Source organism: Condylura cristata, unplaced genomic scaffold, assembly GCF_000260355.1.
Source record: "Condylura cristata isolate star-nosed mole 26May11 unplaced genomic scaffold, ConCri1.0 scaffold00008, whole genome shotgun sequence".
Lineage (NCBI taxonomy): Eukaryota > Metazoa > Chordata > Mammalia > Eulipotyphla > Talpidae > Condylura > Condylura cristata.
The window spans coordinates 13,278,645-13,293,054 of record NW_004567109.1 but is presented as its reverse complement, the minus strand read 5'-3'; the positions used below and the strand labels follow the sequence as shown (position 1 = coordinate 13,293,054).

General features: G+C 41.8%; 1 protein-coding gene across 2 annotated transcripts in view; it reads left to right on the top strand.

Annotated features, from left to right (window-relative positions):
- RPA2 (replication protein A2, 32kDa) overlaps nt 1-13,253 on the top strand; it is a 13,613-nt gene extending 360 nt beyond the window's left edge. The window contains exons 2-10 of one of the 2 annotated variants that reach the window (XM_012722789.1): nt 209-312; nt 3,314-3,415; nt 3,521-3,634; nt 6,740-6,814; nt 7,404-7,520; nt 11,354-11,446; nt 11,627-11,721; nt 12,648-12,762; nt 12,881-13,253. In XM_012722789.1, the coding sequence (XP_012578243.1) occupies nt 209-312; nt 3,314-3,415; nt 3,521-3,634; nt 6,740-6,814; nt 7,404-7,520; nt 11,354-11,446; nt 11,627-11,721; nt 12,648-12,732 (785 nt within the window). In that variant the 3' untranslated portion in view covers nt 12,733-12,762; nt 12,881-13,253. Of the gene's footprint in view, nt 1-208; nt 313-3,313; nt 3,416-3,520; nt 3,635-6,739; nt 6,815-7,403; nt 7,521-11,353; nt 11,447-11,626; nt 11,722-12,647 lie in introns of both variants that reach the window. The other variant, XM_012722788.1, reaches the window with a different exon arrangement.
- Nucleotides 13,254-14,410: the final 1,157 nt, after the last annotated feature.

Here is a 14,410-nt window from a genome sequence, read left to right as displayed (position 1 = left end):
ATTTAAAAAGAGGGAGAGAGTAGGAGAGGCGTGTGACGGCGGGTGGGTGGGGCGGGAGCCGAGGAGGGGCCCGGGGCGCCGGACAGAGGTGGCGGGAAATGAGGGAGACGCTGCGAGTGGCTGGGGCGAGTGAAGTCTGAGGAAACCTGTGCTTTCCCCGGAGACTTGGAAAGTAGCGCAGATATTAAATACTGTTGTTCAACGCCAGGTGGATATGATAGCTACGGCAGCTCCTTTGGGGGCGCCGGTGGCTACACACAGTCCCCGGGGGGCTTCGGATCGCCGACACCTTCGCAGGCTGAGAAGAAATCCGTAAGTTGAAAGAATATTTTCGATTTATTTTGTCCTGCCCTGACAGGGCAGGATTTTCTCATCCATGTGAGAAAATACAAGCGGAGAAGGAAGGGTGTTAAATAGGAACCTATTTGATAAGTTTGCAAAACGAAATCTCCCCCAATTTTGCATCCAGCGTTTCCTTGGCTTTGTTTTGTTTTTGTTGTGTTTGTTTCATGGTTTTTATCTTTTTACTTTGTAATCCAGTTCTGTTGACTCGCCCTAGGTTCCTAGACCATTGTCATTTGGGGGGTACAGCTTCATACCTCACCCTCGCATTATTTTGAAATTTACCATTATGGCTAGAGAATTAGTATTGGGGCAGAACTGAATTTGTATCAATAGCCTATTTTGCATTCTTATTCTATTTGAGGTTGTTTTTAAATTAAATGTTCGAAAATGATGTACCATGAAAAGAGCATGGTTTTGAAAACATATGTTCCCTCTACTGACGCTCTGCCACGTTATCTTTGGACACAGTGCTTAACCTTTCCAGTTTGGCACCTGTTAACAGGGCATCTCAACGTGAACTGGGCTGCCTGTCTGTGGGTCCTCACCTAGGGCGCTTAAATTCAGTAGTTGTTCTGCAGGCACACACAAAAAGTTAATAATGGGTTTATTTACAAAGGGGAAAGGATAAGTTACAACCCAGGGAAAGAGAGAGAGAGATCCAAGTTAACTAGAGCATCCTACCAGTTCCCCTGACTTGGAACTCCAGTAACACACTGAAAACTCATCAAGAGCCAAAAGACCAGCCCCCGGTCCAGAGAGAGAGAACCTCTAATATGGCTCCCTTATATCCCATATACCCAAAAGTCCCAGAATGCCTGCTTAGCTCCACCCTTGGGTCTCCGCAGTTCTCCCCATGGTATTGCTTTGCTGGGAGTTGTAGTTTCAGTGACTGGAGTAGGGGGTGGAGTTGTAGTTTCAGTAATTGCAGTAGGGGGTGAAGTCCACAAAACTGCAGAGTTCCTTTCCCCCTAACACACCGACTAAATGAGATTACTGATTCAGGTTGTTGTGAAAGTGAATATTATATGTAGAAAGTGCTTTCCCTAAATTGTTCCAGATACTTAAAAAAACAAAAACCCTGAGCATTGGAGCCAGAAGCAGAGTCCTGAATCACTTTACTTTTTAACTGGCAGTGTCACTTTAGTGAAGCAACTGGAACCCTAGAGCCCTCTCTTTTCCCTAGTGCAAATACTAAGGTGAAAAACTGATACTAAACCTATCACAGGTGGTTCTGAGAATTGGTAAATAAATATATAAGACAGTTGCAGAAAGCTGTCTAAATGCTTGTTGATTTTTTTTTTTTTCAGAAATTAGTTTGCATTTGGTAAGTGTTGCTGATTTCATCCTTTAAATACAGGGTTCATCTGGCTGCTTTGGTGTCACTCAGGTTGGGGTTAAGATTTAGTAGCTCTTGTGTGTACAAGTTGATAAACTTCTGCTTCACTGTTAATTCAAGGATGTACGTCCCTAGAAAAGACTTTGCTGATAATTCTAATACATTTGGACATTGCTTTATATTTTTCCTAGAAGTTACTTCTACAGTCCAAAAAGCATTTATTGTTTACCACCTTGTACAATAGAGGCTCAGGGATATCAAGCTTACATAGCTAGGGAGTCAGTGGCACCAGATAGTGCATACGTTATGCTGAACAAACCCTGAATTTGGTGAGCAACTGCTTCTCCCTTTTGTAGTTTTCTTTTTCCCAGGAAGACCACAGGGAGTGCTGATTCTCTTAACTTTGTCTTCTTGGCACCATGAAAGAGAATACAAAAGATGGCTGGTTCTTGGCTTTTCTACCTTAACTTAATTTTCTTCATTCCAGTTATTAGAATGTTCATCTCAGGATCCCTGACTTGGATAGTGTGTTAAGACAGTTTTTCAGAGAACCATGTTGATTATAAATTGGAAACCCAAACCCAGTTCTTTCTTGTTTTTAAATCTAGTGTCTTTCTGCTGCAAATTTGATCATCTTCCTATTTAAAAGTTTCCAAGTATAAACCTGAAAATTTGATCAAGCCATGTGAAATTTTTAGTACTCAACATGTTTTTTTTTCTTTTAAAGATTTATTTATTTATGCATACAGAGCTGGGGTACAGGTCAGAGGTGCAGGGTGGTGAGAGGATTCACCAGAGACAGAGTGGGGAGCAGAACAGGCAGATTGACTGAAATGCACTGCTGAGGGGAGCAGGGGGCAAGATGGGAGAAGTCTGCTGTGCCATGTGGGTCACCTCCCTGGCCAGGGATAGAACTTGTGTTGAAGCCACTGTGGCTAGCTTTGTAGTGCTGCACTTTAACCCGTTGTGCCACCAGAAAGGGCCCAGTTTTTAGTTTTCTTATGCTGAAGTACAGTGAAAATCTCAGCTGTGAAAACAGAAATTATAGTAGATTGTGCACATTTCTATTTATTTATGCATACAGTAGTTGGGTACAAGCCAGAGGTACAGGGGTGGTGAAAGTATTCATCAGAGGCAGAGTGGGGAGCAGAACAGGCAGATGGACAAAGTCCACTGCTGAGGGGAGCAGCTGGCGACCCAGGAGAGGTCTGCTGTGCCATGTGGGTCACCTCCCTGACTGGAGATCAAACTTGAGGTGAAACAGCTGCAACTAGCTTCGTAGTGCTGCGCTTTAACCTGTTGCGCCACCAGGGAGGGCCCAGCATATAACTTTTTAAATATGAAGTACTATAAAATTGAGAACATAGTTGATTCCTTATTAAAAGCAATTGCAGGTATAAAAGGTGAAGAAGAATCGCTGACATAATAATTACTGATATTTATTGAGTGCTTACAAATTACCAGGTAGCATTCTAGGTGCTTTTCCATATATTCAATTTATGAAGCGTGCTGGACACACAGCAGGTTTTAAATGAACAGTAGTTACTATTATGCTTGATTTTCATTTCAGTATTACTGTTACATAAGTAGTTACTGTTTATGAATTTACACTTGCTTTTTTTTTTTTTTCAGAGAGCCCGAGGCCATCACATTATACCCTGCACCGTATCTCAGTTGCTCTCTGCCAACATGGTTAATGAAGTGTTCAAGATTGGGAATGTTGAGATTTCACAGGTGTGTGAAATAACGTGTAAAATAATATGAGGAATGAACTAAAACTTAATTCCTTTATAAAACTTACATATACATGAATGTTGCTTTTGTCCCCTTCTGACCTAGGTCACTATTGTGGGGGTGATCAGACATGCAGAGAAGGCTCCAAGCAGCGTTGTGTACAAAATAGATGACATGACAGCTGCACCCATGGATGTTCGCCAGTGGGCTGACCTGGAAGTAAGCTGGGGCTTTGGAATCAGGGTGGGGTTACTTTGGGAATTTGACCATGTTGCATTTTTTCAGTCTGGACTTTTTTAAAAGCGCTTATAAAAATAACACATTTTAAAAATTTAAGTAATAAATGTTCTAACAAAGGAAAAAATAATAAAAGGACTTCACCTTATTTTAACTTACTAAATGGGCAAAGTAAAAAAAGAATGACAGTGTCTACTTCTAGTGAAAGCTGTAGCTGGCACAGTGCTACTACTAGGTGCCTGGTGTGTTGAATTGTTTATCTAGGGACTTGGTACCACCCTACCCTAATGGTAGGAGGCTATTTATAACCTTGCTCAAAGATCAATAGCTGACCCAAATTGCCCATCATTAAAACCAGCGCACCACAGTTAAAGATTTACATTAAAGAAATTCTTAAGATTCACTTGTAAGAATGATGATCATAGCGTTATTCATAATAATGAAACAAGCAATTTCAAAATGCTAGTACTAGGCTATTAATTAAGTCATGATATATATATTTAGAAAACACTGCAAATGAAAGAAATATTTACCATACATTGTTTGGAAGAAAAGGCAGGTTAATTGCATGCATGGTATGGCCCCTTTTTCCACAAGATGAATTATGAAGAAAACAGGCCAAAATACATGGTTTTTATCATTTTTATTTTTTAGTTGGGCAGGACTGTTGATTTTTTTTTATAGAGATATATATACACATACTTTTTAATATTCATTATAGAAAAGTTGGATGATAAATACTGTATGCTGTTTCACTTCAAGAAATTATAAGTGACCTGTGAGAAATAACTTCGTATTTGTGTGTTCTTTATTGCTTGCTCCTCAGAACAATACAGAATAATTTATTCACCAATTATTGGAAGAATGAATCTAAGCTTCATTGCTTGGTTCTAGGTATACAAAGATTTAAAAAGATAGTCCATGCAATCAGGTGGGAAGGAAGATATTATAGATAACTAGTATTACACGCTTTTACAAGTACAAAATATCATGGGGCCTCCCTGGTAACCTACACGTTAGATCTCAGCTCTGCCACTGCTTTGGCCTGAGTTTGATCCCCAGCCACAGAGCTACCCACATATGGTGCAGCAGACCTCTCCTTTCTCACCTAATGCACCCCTTAGCAGTATATTTTAGTAAACCTGCCTGTTCTCTCCACTCTGTCTCTGGTGAATCCTCTCTAACCCTTCACCTCTGTCCTACACGTCTAGCCTATTTCTTTTTTTCTTTTTTTTAAAGATTTATTTATTTATTCATACAGAACTGGGGTACAGGCCAGAGGCTCAGGGGCGGCGAGAGGCTTCACCAGAGACAGAGTGGGGAGCAGAACAGGCAGATTGACGAAGTACACTGCTGAGGGGAGCAGCGGGCGGGTCAGGAGAGGTCTGCCGCACCATGTGGTCACCTCTGGGGCAGGTGGGAATGGAACTCATACGGAAGTGGCTTTAGATTCTCAGTGCTGTGCTTTAACCCGCTGCGCCACCAGGGAGGGCCTTTAGCCTATTTCTTTAATAATTAAATTTTAAAAGTATCATAGTTACTTATAAAACGTTTAAGTCACCTAAAATCCCACATCCAAGAAATGACTACTGTTATGACATATTTTGGCAAATCCCCATTCAGACTTTTTTCTCCTGAGTATCAATAGCTGTATTGAATATAATCTTAACAGTTTGACATAAAGCATAATTAGATATGCAGCTGCTCATATCTGTCTTTTTCACTTAAAACTGTAGCAGAGCTAGTTTCTTAATGTTATAAGTATAGGAGCATTTAGCTTGTTTCTAGTCATTTACTATTACAGGTAAAGCTTTAGTGATTTTCTGTACATCTTTTCATGAATATGATGTAATCTTTTTTATTTTTTTAGAGATTTATTTATGCATACAGAACTGGGATACAGGCAGGGGAGTAGAGGAATCACCAGAGACAGAGTGGAGAGCAGAATAGACAAATGTACTGAAGTACACTGCTGAGGGTACCAGCGGGTGAAACGGGAAAGGTCTGCTGTACTATGTGGGTCAGCTCCCTGGCCAGGGATTGAACTCGTGCTACAGTGGCTGCGATAGCTTCATAGTGCTGCACTTTTAATGTGTTGCACCACCAGGAAGATCCACATTCACATTTTTTTATTACCTTCCATAAAGGTACCAGTTTACACTTAATTGGTGCATGAGAGTGCACAGTTCTCCACATTCTTGCTCACAGTGAATTTCAGGAATCCTAAATTTCCATATGGTGGTTAAAGAATACAGTTTTGGCTGAGAATTTTCTTTTTTTGTCTTTAGTGAGGTAGTGGTAGTTGTTTTGTTTTTAACTACATTTAATCTTATTTTGTGGAATTTTTTTTAAATGTCTCTAAGTTCTTTTTTAAGATTTATTTATTGATGCATACAGAACTGGGGTACAGGCTAGAGGTATAGGGGTGGTGAGAGGGGGTAGCAGCAGGTGGGTCAGCAGAGGTCTGCCGCGCCATGTGGGTCACCTCCAGGGCAGGTGGGGATCGAACTCAAGCTGAAGTGGCTTTAGCTTCTTGGTGCAGTGCTTTAACCTACTGTGCTACCAGAGAGGTCCCTAAATGTCTTTTAAGTTCTTTTATTCTCTCATCCCCAGCAGTTAGTCTTTCACCAAAATTATACAATTTCTGTAACTTGTCTTTCTTTTAACTTTGAAAAACTTTTTATAGTCTCAAAACTTTTTGAAGATTAATTTTACTTATTTATGCATATAAGCACTGGGGTGTAGGCCAGAAGTGTGGGAACTAAGAGGATTCACCAGAGACAGAGTGGAGAACAGAACAGGTGGGTCTGTTGAAATACACTGCTGAGGGAAGCAGTGGGCAAGCTCAGAGAGGTCTGCTGTGCCATATGGCTCAGCTTCCTGGCTGGGAATTGAACTCATGTTGCAGTGGCTGGTGATAGTGCTTTTAGAAAAGCAAATTCTAAAAGGAGAAACTAACTGGTTTGATATTAAGGATGCTTTGTCATAATTTGCAAATTTCTCTTTCTGGATATAATTTAGAAGTACTATAGAGATTTCACCAACATTACTAAAACCTTAATAATATGTTTGCATTATATCTGCTAGGATCACAGTGATGAAAACACTGTGGTTCCTCCAGAAACATATGTGAAAGTGGCTGGCCATCTGACACCTTTTCAGGTAAGTTAAAAAAAAAGGCAGTTAATGCATTCAGTGAGATAGTTTTTAATTCATACCTGAGTTTAGCATTCAGCAATTCCTCGCTTAACAATATCATATTAGAAACTGGAACTTCAAGCAGAACTGTGCCCAGTGAAACCAATTTTGCCATAAATTAGTATAAAAGAGTTAAGTTCCTCCTAACATTTCTAAAAGTATCACCAAATTTATAAAAACCCCAGATGCCTCTGATCATTTTTATCCATTCATTTTCTAATCTGCTTATTCCAGTTCAGGCTATGGATGGAGAGAGAGTATCTTGGTAGCTCAGGTATGACCCTGGACAGGTTTTCCTCCATTGCAGGGCCCACTCATAGTACAGCCACCAGATGTGAGGAGAGCATACAAACTCCTCAGCTGGAGTGTGTTGCATTTTTTTTTTTTCACTTATGAGTGTCGTAAGACCTCTTTTAATTGAGGACCTGCTGTAAAACCTTTTCCCATATTAGCAAAAATATTATAACCAAGCTCTTTTAGAGCGGTAGTGTTTTGACCTGAAGTAGATTTGAATGTATTTATCTGTTGTTCACATTTTTCTGTGTTTTAATAGAACAAAAAGACCCTTATAGCCTTTAAGGTCATGCCCCTGGAGGATATGAATGAGTTCACCACACATATGCTGGAAGTGGTCAATGCACACATGATGCTGAACAAAGCTAATACCCAGGTGGGTTTTTTCCCTTCTTTGGGAGAACATAGATAGTTCCTGTGCTCTGGCTCTCATTTTCTTGACATTTTGAAGGTTAAGCCAAAAGGAAGGCTTTGCTCAGTTTTCAAAACATTGTTTCCATCGGCTTTGCCTTTTTATTTTCATGCATATGAAGCACTCATGTTCCCCTTAGAATGATGAGTTTCTTTGATGCCACTGGGTTGAATGGTAAAGCCTAAGCAACCATCAAGGGTAGCACCGTAACTGTAGCTTGACCCTTTAGCTCCTCTTTGTATGCAGAGAAAACCCCAAGGAGGACAGCATTTTGCTGCTTTCCTTCTAATCTATTGATTGACTTGGAAGCTGTGCACCATTGTTTTGTCCCTAAAATGTCTCACCACTATTTTCTGTTGTATGAATTCAATTTGACAAACCTACCTGGAATCATACACACAAAGGGTTTGTTGATTCTAATATTAAAATGTCTGGTGGCAAGATGGAGGATTGATTATAGAAGGAGACTGTCGAAAACAAATGAGCAGTAAGGATGCTATTGCATCCTGTTCTGTACTCAGCACTTTGTTAATCACTTGGGATACAGAGCTAAATTCATTCCTTCATTTGCAAAATGTTCAGCCTAGTATGTGCCACTCATTATTCTAGGCCCTTACAACACAGCTGTGAACAGATGGATGAGGTGTTTGCCTTCCTACTTGTTGTCTTGAGAGACATAGACAAAAAACAAATTATGTAATTTTGAGTAGTTATAGGTACTCGGAAATAGAGTAGGAGAGAGTAAAAAGGAGTAAGAGTGGTAAAATTTTAGATGGGAAAAGGATATTCCAAACAGAGGGAATAAAAAGGTGCTGGGAAGCTGGAAAGAACGGGCTGTATCTGAGACCAGTAACAAAGCCAGGGTTTGTGTAGGGAAACCAGTGACAGGTAAAAGTAAGGGGTATCGGCAGGGAAATAGAACCCAGATCAGATAGGGTTTGGAAGCCGTAGTAAGGACTGATCTCTTTCAGTTGATTCTGAACTTTCAGAAGCTTTTGACTAGGGAGTAATGTGGTTTGATTTGGCTGCTATATGGAGAGTAGATCATGAGACACCAAGAATAGCTGTGGACAGAATTCAAGAGAATGATAACAGCAGTGATAATAGAAAGTGGTTGAATTCTGATAATTTTGAAGGTAGCATAAACAGGACTTTGGTAGGTTAGATAGAAGACACCCAAAAAAGGGAAGGTTCAAAAATGCCCTGGCATTGGGGCAGGGGTGACTAGATGAAGATAGCATGTTTGGAGAGTAAAATCGAGACTCCTATTTTGGTCCTTTCCCTAAGGTGAAATCCAGCTAGAGGTCCAGGTGGAGAACAAAATGGATAGTTGAATGTACAAGATTGGAGCTCAAGAGAGGTTGGGGCTGGAGATAGAGCTATGGGAACCATTGTCAACATCAGTGAAGTGTCACACCACCTCAGAGGAGATGAGATGCTAGGAGTGAGAGCTCTGGGACACACTAACCTTTGGAAGTCTGGACACAGAACAGGAACTAGTGAGAGTAAAAAATCACCAGTTTTTCTAACCAGGAAATACGGTTTTGCAGATGTTTTGGAAAGAGTGTTTTAAGAAAGCAGGAGTGGGACATAGTTGTAGCGTGCTGCCTGCAAGCCAAGTAAGATGAGAATGCTCTGCCGCCACACTTGAAAACAGGGTCTTCAAAAGAAAGTCTTCAGGAAAGGGCAGGGGAAAGTGTTTTAAAGAGAGTGGGGTTGAATAGAAAGTGTAGGTTATTTCATTTCTGTATTTCATAACATATATGCATCAAATATATGATGAAAATGGCTTTAAAATGAGGAAGGTAGGGAGTGAAAACTAGGAATACGGACAATTATATTGAGCAGTAATTAAAATAGTCCTCACCCTCAAAAAGAGTTTGCTTTAAGTTTTGAAGGTTCGGATCATTTAAGGAGTGGCTGGGTGTCATGGAACCACAGAGAAGAGTTCCCTAACCTGACCTGACAGAGATAGGCCCCCAAGAGGGGGTGGTGTCTTTAAAACCATGAGGCAAGGCCACCAGAAACGGGACTTAGGCTTTTTCAGCCGAGGTGTTTGGAAAAGCAACAGCATTTAGTTCAATGTTAACATCAGAAAATCTAAGATTCCTGTTTTACCAGTAGGAAATATGAAAGTTTCTAGCTTCAAAACAAGGAACGACGATTGATATTTATTTAAAATTTATTTTATATATGTATGTAAGAGCTAGGGTGTAGAGATGCCAAGGGGGATTTACTGGGGGTGAGAGGATTTACAACCAGAGACAGAGTGGGGAACAGAAAAGGTGTTACTGACTGAAATACACTGTTGAGGGGAGCAGCAGGCAAGATAGGAGAGGTCTGCTGCGCCATGTGGGTAGCTCCCTGGGTGAGGATCGAACTCCTGCTACAGTTTTTGCGGATAGCTTCATAGTATTGAGACTTAACCCCTTGTTCTAGTTGAGGTAGATTTTTGAATGTCCAGGAGTTTTGTGGGGTTTTTTTTCCCCACAGGCAGGGGGAGCCATTTCAAAACTTCTGTTTCTGAGAGTTTCTGTTTTTGTTTTAAAGACATTTAGTTATACATATTATACATTTATACATACTTATTTATTTAACTGGGGTGTAGGCCAGAGGTGTAGGGGTGAGAGGACTCACCACAGACAAGAGTGAGGAGCAGAACAGGCAGATCTCCTGAAACACTGCTGAGGGGAGCAGCAGGCAGGTCAGGATAGGTCTGCTGTGTAATGTGGGTTTGTTCCTTGGCTGGAAAGTAATTTTATTATGAAGTGTGTGCGCTTATCTCTAGAAAGTGGCAGGGAACAAGGATTTGTGGCCTAAGAGGAGTTCCAGGATAAGCTCTTGGTGGACAGGTAGAAGATGTTGACAGGGGTACTAGGAAGGTATAGTTTGAGAGGGAAATGCAGAACCAGGAGAAAATCTGTCGCGAAGCCTAGCAGAGGAGTGTGGTGAGCAGCATCTGTTCCTGAGGAGTCCTGTTGGCGAGTGTCTAGTGGCAGCAGTTTCAGAAGCATACATGCACCAGTAGTCATCTCTGTGCCCTTTGCTGCCCGCCCTTGTATCGCTTCATTCCTAGTTAACCCTCAATGCTTGAGTGATTGATCACTGAGGATATCACTGTCGCCAATTTCCGGGTAATTGTCTTCTCAGCACAAGTTTTCTTCTGGTTCCTCACACCACAAAGAAGAGAAAGATCCAGCAGCTGCCTTTTTCTCTGATTGATAATATGTGCATCAGAGGATTACTTTATCTTCCTCTGAAACACTGAGATAAAAGACAAAAGGAGCAATATTGGTGAAAACTACAATTATCGGTTAAGGGGAACATGAAGAAAAAGATTTGAAAAAATGACATCAAAAATACAAACATGGGAAGAAGTGTGAATAGATAAGTACCCTTATCAACATCTTCTGCCTATCCCCGAAGGGCTGATAGTCCCTGAGTGTTATCCTCAAAATTAATTTGCTATCAGTTTGAGGTACTCTTTAGATTTGTTCTTCCCAAATAGGTACTTGATTGAGGGGAAAATTCTGTTAATTTTTTTTTTTAATACTTATTTATGCACACATGAACTGGGGTACTGGCCAGTGGTGCAGGAACAGTGAGAGGATTCACCAGAGACAGAGGGGAGCAGCGGGCAGGTCAGGAGAGGTCTGCTGTGCCATGTGGATCACCTCTGGGATTGGGGATTGAACTCACACTAAAGTGGCTGCAGCCAGCTTGCAGTGCTGTGCTTGAACCTGCTTCGCCACCAGGGAGGTTCTGGTGAATTTTCTAATGTTGTGAACTTAATTCAGCCCCCAGCATCCAGACCAGACCTAGGAATGAGTGGAGCAGGAAACTTTAACAGCTTCACGCCAGCAAATGGCCTCACTGTGGCCCAAAACCAGGTAAAGGCCACTTGAGTGGCTCCATGAATGCAAAACACAAACATTCCTAAATTTTGTAACTTCCTTATGATTCTAATGCTAAGTACCTGACTTGTTTCTTTGTTATAAAGGGACTCTCATGTTTCCATGGGGGAGCAGATTCAGAGTAGCTGCTAAAATCTTTCTGGTTGGAATCTTCAGGTACTGGATTTGATCAAGGCTTGTCCAAGACCTGAAGGATTGAACTTGGAAGAGCTCAAGAGTCAACTCCAACATATGACCAGCAGCTCAATCAAGTGAGTGTATCCCTTTCACCTCACCAGGGTTTCCTGCTAATGAGAAGTGAGTTTTAAAAAACAAAACCAAACTACCTGTGACTGACCGCAGGAGGGGAGTTGGTGCTAGTGGAAAAAATAAAAGACAGACAAAGGCGGGCTCCTGTCACATGCCTCGTTTGTTTGTTCAGCAAACACTAAGGCCGGTGACGTACAGGGGAAATAGTTTTGCATAAAAACGGACCTGACCGCTTGCACGAATTTATTCTGGAGGAGCAAGGTGCTTTTCGCCGGGTCCTAGTGTAGGGCTGACCTGTGGGACTGCTCCCGCTGGAGAGGTGTGTCCACCAGGCAGTTAGCCTTGATTTTGTTAGTTTTTCTAACCTCCGTGTCCAGAGAAGGGTACAGATAGGATCCGTAGAAAGTAGGACAATTATTTCTCTCAGTAACTGTGGTTATGATGATGAGGTACAAAATGATTGTCATTAACTGTTACTGGCACTGATCCTGATAGCCTTGAGAGGGGTTTGAAGGTGCTAAACCACACTAAAAAGCCCTTTTCTTTATTTCCTGCAAGTCCACTTCCTAGAGGGGGAGCTGCTGGGTTAGCGGGTGGCAAGAGGAGGACTGTTAATAGGAGATTTTAGGTGCGCACTGAACTGTACTTTAGAGCCTGTTTTGATCTGCTAAGACTGGTACTTGGGCTGAGGCACGGTTGCTTTTGCAGTTTGGAGGGGCGCTCGGCAGCCCAGTCACTGTCCCTCTGAAGGACTCAGTTTTGCCATTCTGCCGGCATTTCTTCCTGCATGATCCTTCTGTGAGCATAATGGTGTGAATTCTTCTCTAAGGCAGAAGGTGGGGCTGAGTGAAGGATACATTTTGGATATCCAGAGGCAGTTTCTGTTCTGCGTTGGTTACAAAATGAGCCCCTTTTTCTTTCTTTCCAGGCAAGCTGTGGATTTTCTAAGCAACGAAGGCCACATCTATTCCACTGTGGATGATGATCATTTTAAATCCACAGATGCAGAATAACTGGATCTAGTTGGGCCCCTAAGATACTTTCCAGCTGGACCTATTTTCAGTCTGTTGTGCATATATGCAGGGCTATCCTTTTGAAATTCACTAAAGTTTTTTGAAGTTCCAAGAGATGTAAACCTGGGTTGAACTTCATAAGTTACAAACTAGTCACAACATCAGGCTAGGTGGAATTGAAAGTGAAGTGCGGGGGAGCGTGGGTTATTAATTGAAATAGTAGGCCAGCACCTCTTACTGCACGTTTCTTGTCGAGAGCCAGTGAAGACGGCAGAAGGCCGTGGTCCTGTTAGCAGAGAGCTAACCAAGAATCTACTAACCTCTGCCTGTTTTTGTTCCCCATTTTGGTTACATGGTGTTATTTTCAGAATTGTACATTTCTCATCTTGTCACAACTGCTGCCTGGATTTGTTTTTTATAAAGGTGAGGTCTTAGAGCGGTGGACTTGGGGCAGAGGTGAGGAAGAGATGTTATTTTGTTTTGTACAAAAGTACATTCATATGTTTAATAAAATAGTTATATTATTGCAGTGATCTGTGAAAATGTTATTTTTTTTTTAAACGGGTGTAACAGATAGTGACTTGAATTTGAAATCCTGAGTTGCCTCCTTTTTAGTTAGAATCTTAAGCAAGCTTCCTTGCTGAGGGACTGTCTCCTTCATTATGAAAAGAGAAGTTATTTCCTTATAGGTTTTTTATGAAAATTGAATGAAATAAAGCTTATGAGACATTTAGTATTGCTAGTAATAGGGGTTATAAGTGGGCCTGAATTTTGGTTTTTTTTAGACAAAAACTTTTTTAAAGATTTATTTATTTATGCATGCAGAACTGGGATATGGAGTACAGGCCAGAGGTACGAGGGGTGAGAGGATTCATCAGAGTCAGTGGGGAGCAGAACAGGCACATCTACTGAGGTACACTGCAGTGTGGAGCTGCGGGTGGGTCAGGAGAGGTCTGCTGCACCAGGTGGGTCAGCTCCCTGCTCAGGGATTGAACTCAGGCTGCAGTGGCCGTGACAGCTTCACAGTGCTGTGCTTTAACCCACTGTGCCACCAGGGAGGGCCCATTGGGCCTGAATGCTGACTAGCAGTATGTGATAACATCACTGAGCGAATATCTACTCTTTGACCTCAATTTGAGACTAAAGGCTTTTACCTTTTTTTAGCCTAATTAATCAGTCCTGTTACCTTGTGGGAGAGGAAACACAGATTTTCCATGAATCAGAAAGTAATGTGCCTTAAAAAAAAGAATTCGGCCCTCCCTGGTGGCACAGCGGATTAGGACGCAGCACTGCAAGCTAGTCGCAGCTGCTTCAGTACATGTTCGATCCCTGGCCAGGAGGCGACCCACATGGCGCAGCGGGCCTCTCCTGACCCGCCCGCTGCTCCCCTCAGCAGTGTGCCTTGTCGATCTGCCTGTTCTGCTCCCCACTCTGTCGCTGGTGAATCCTCTCACCACCCATGCACCTCTGGCTTGTACCCCAGTTCTGTATGCATAAATGTTTAAAAAAAATTTCTGAGACAAGCTAATGGTGTGTGACATGCAAATGAAGGATTCTATAACTGTTTTAGTTGTTTCTAAATGAGATCCAGCAGCTGTGTGAAGAAGCCCCCACCCTCCCAGTTTCTGATAACCTGGCCGTTATTTCCTATATGTGCAATCGAACAGTCAGGTGTTGG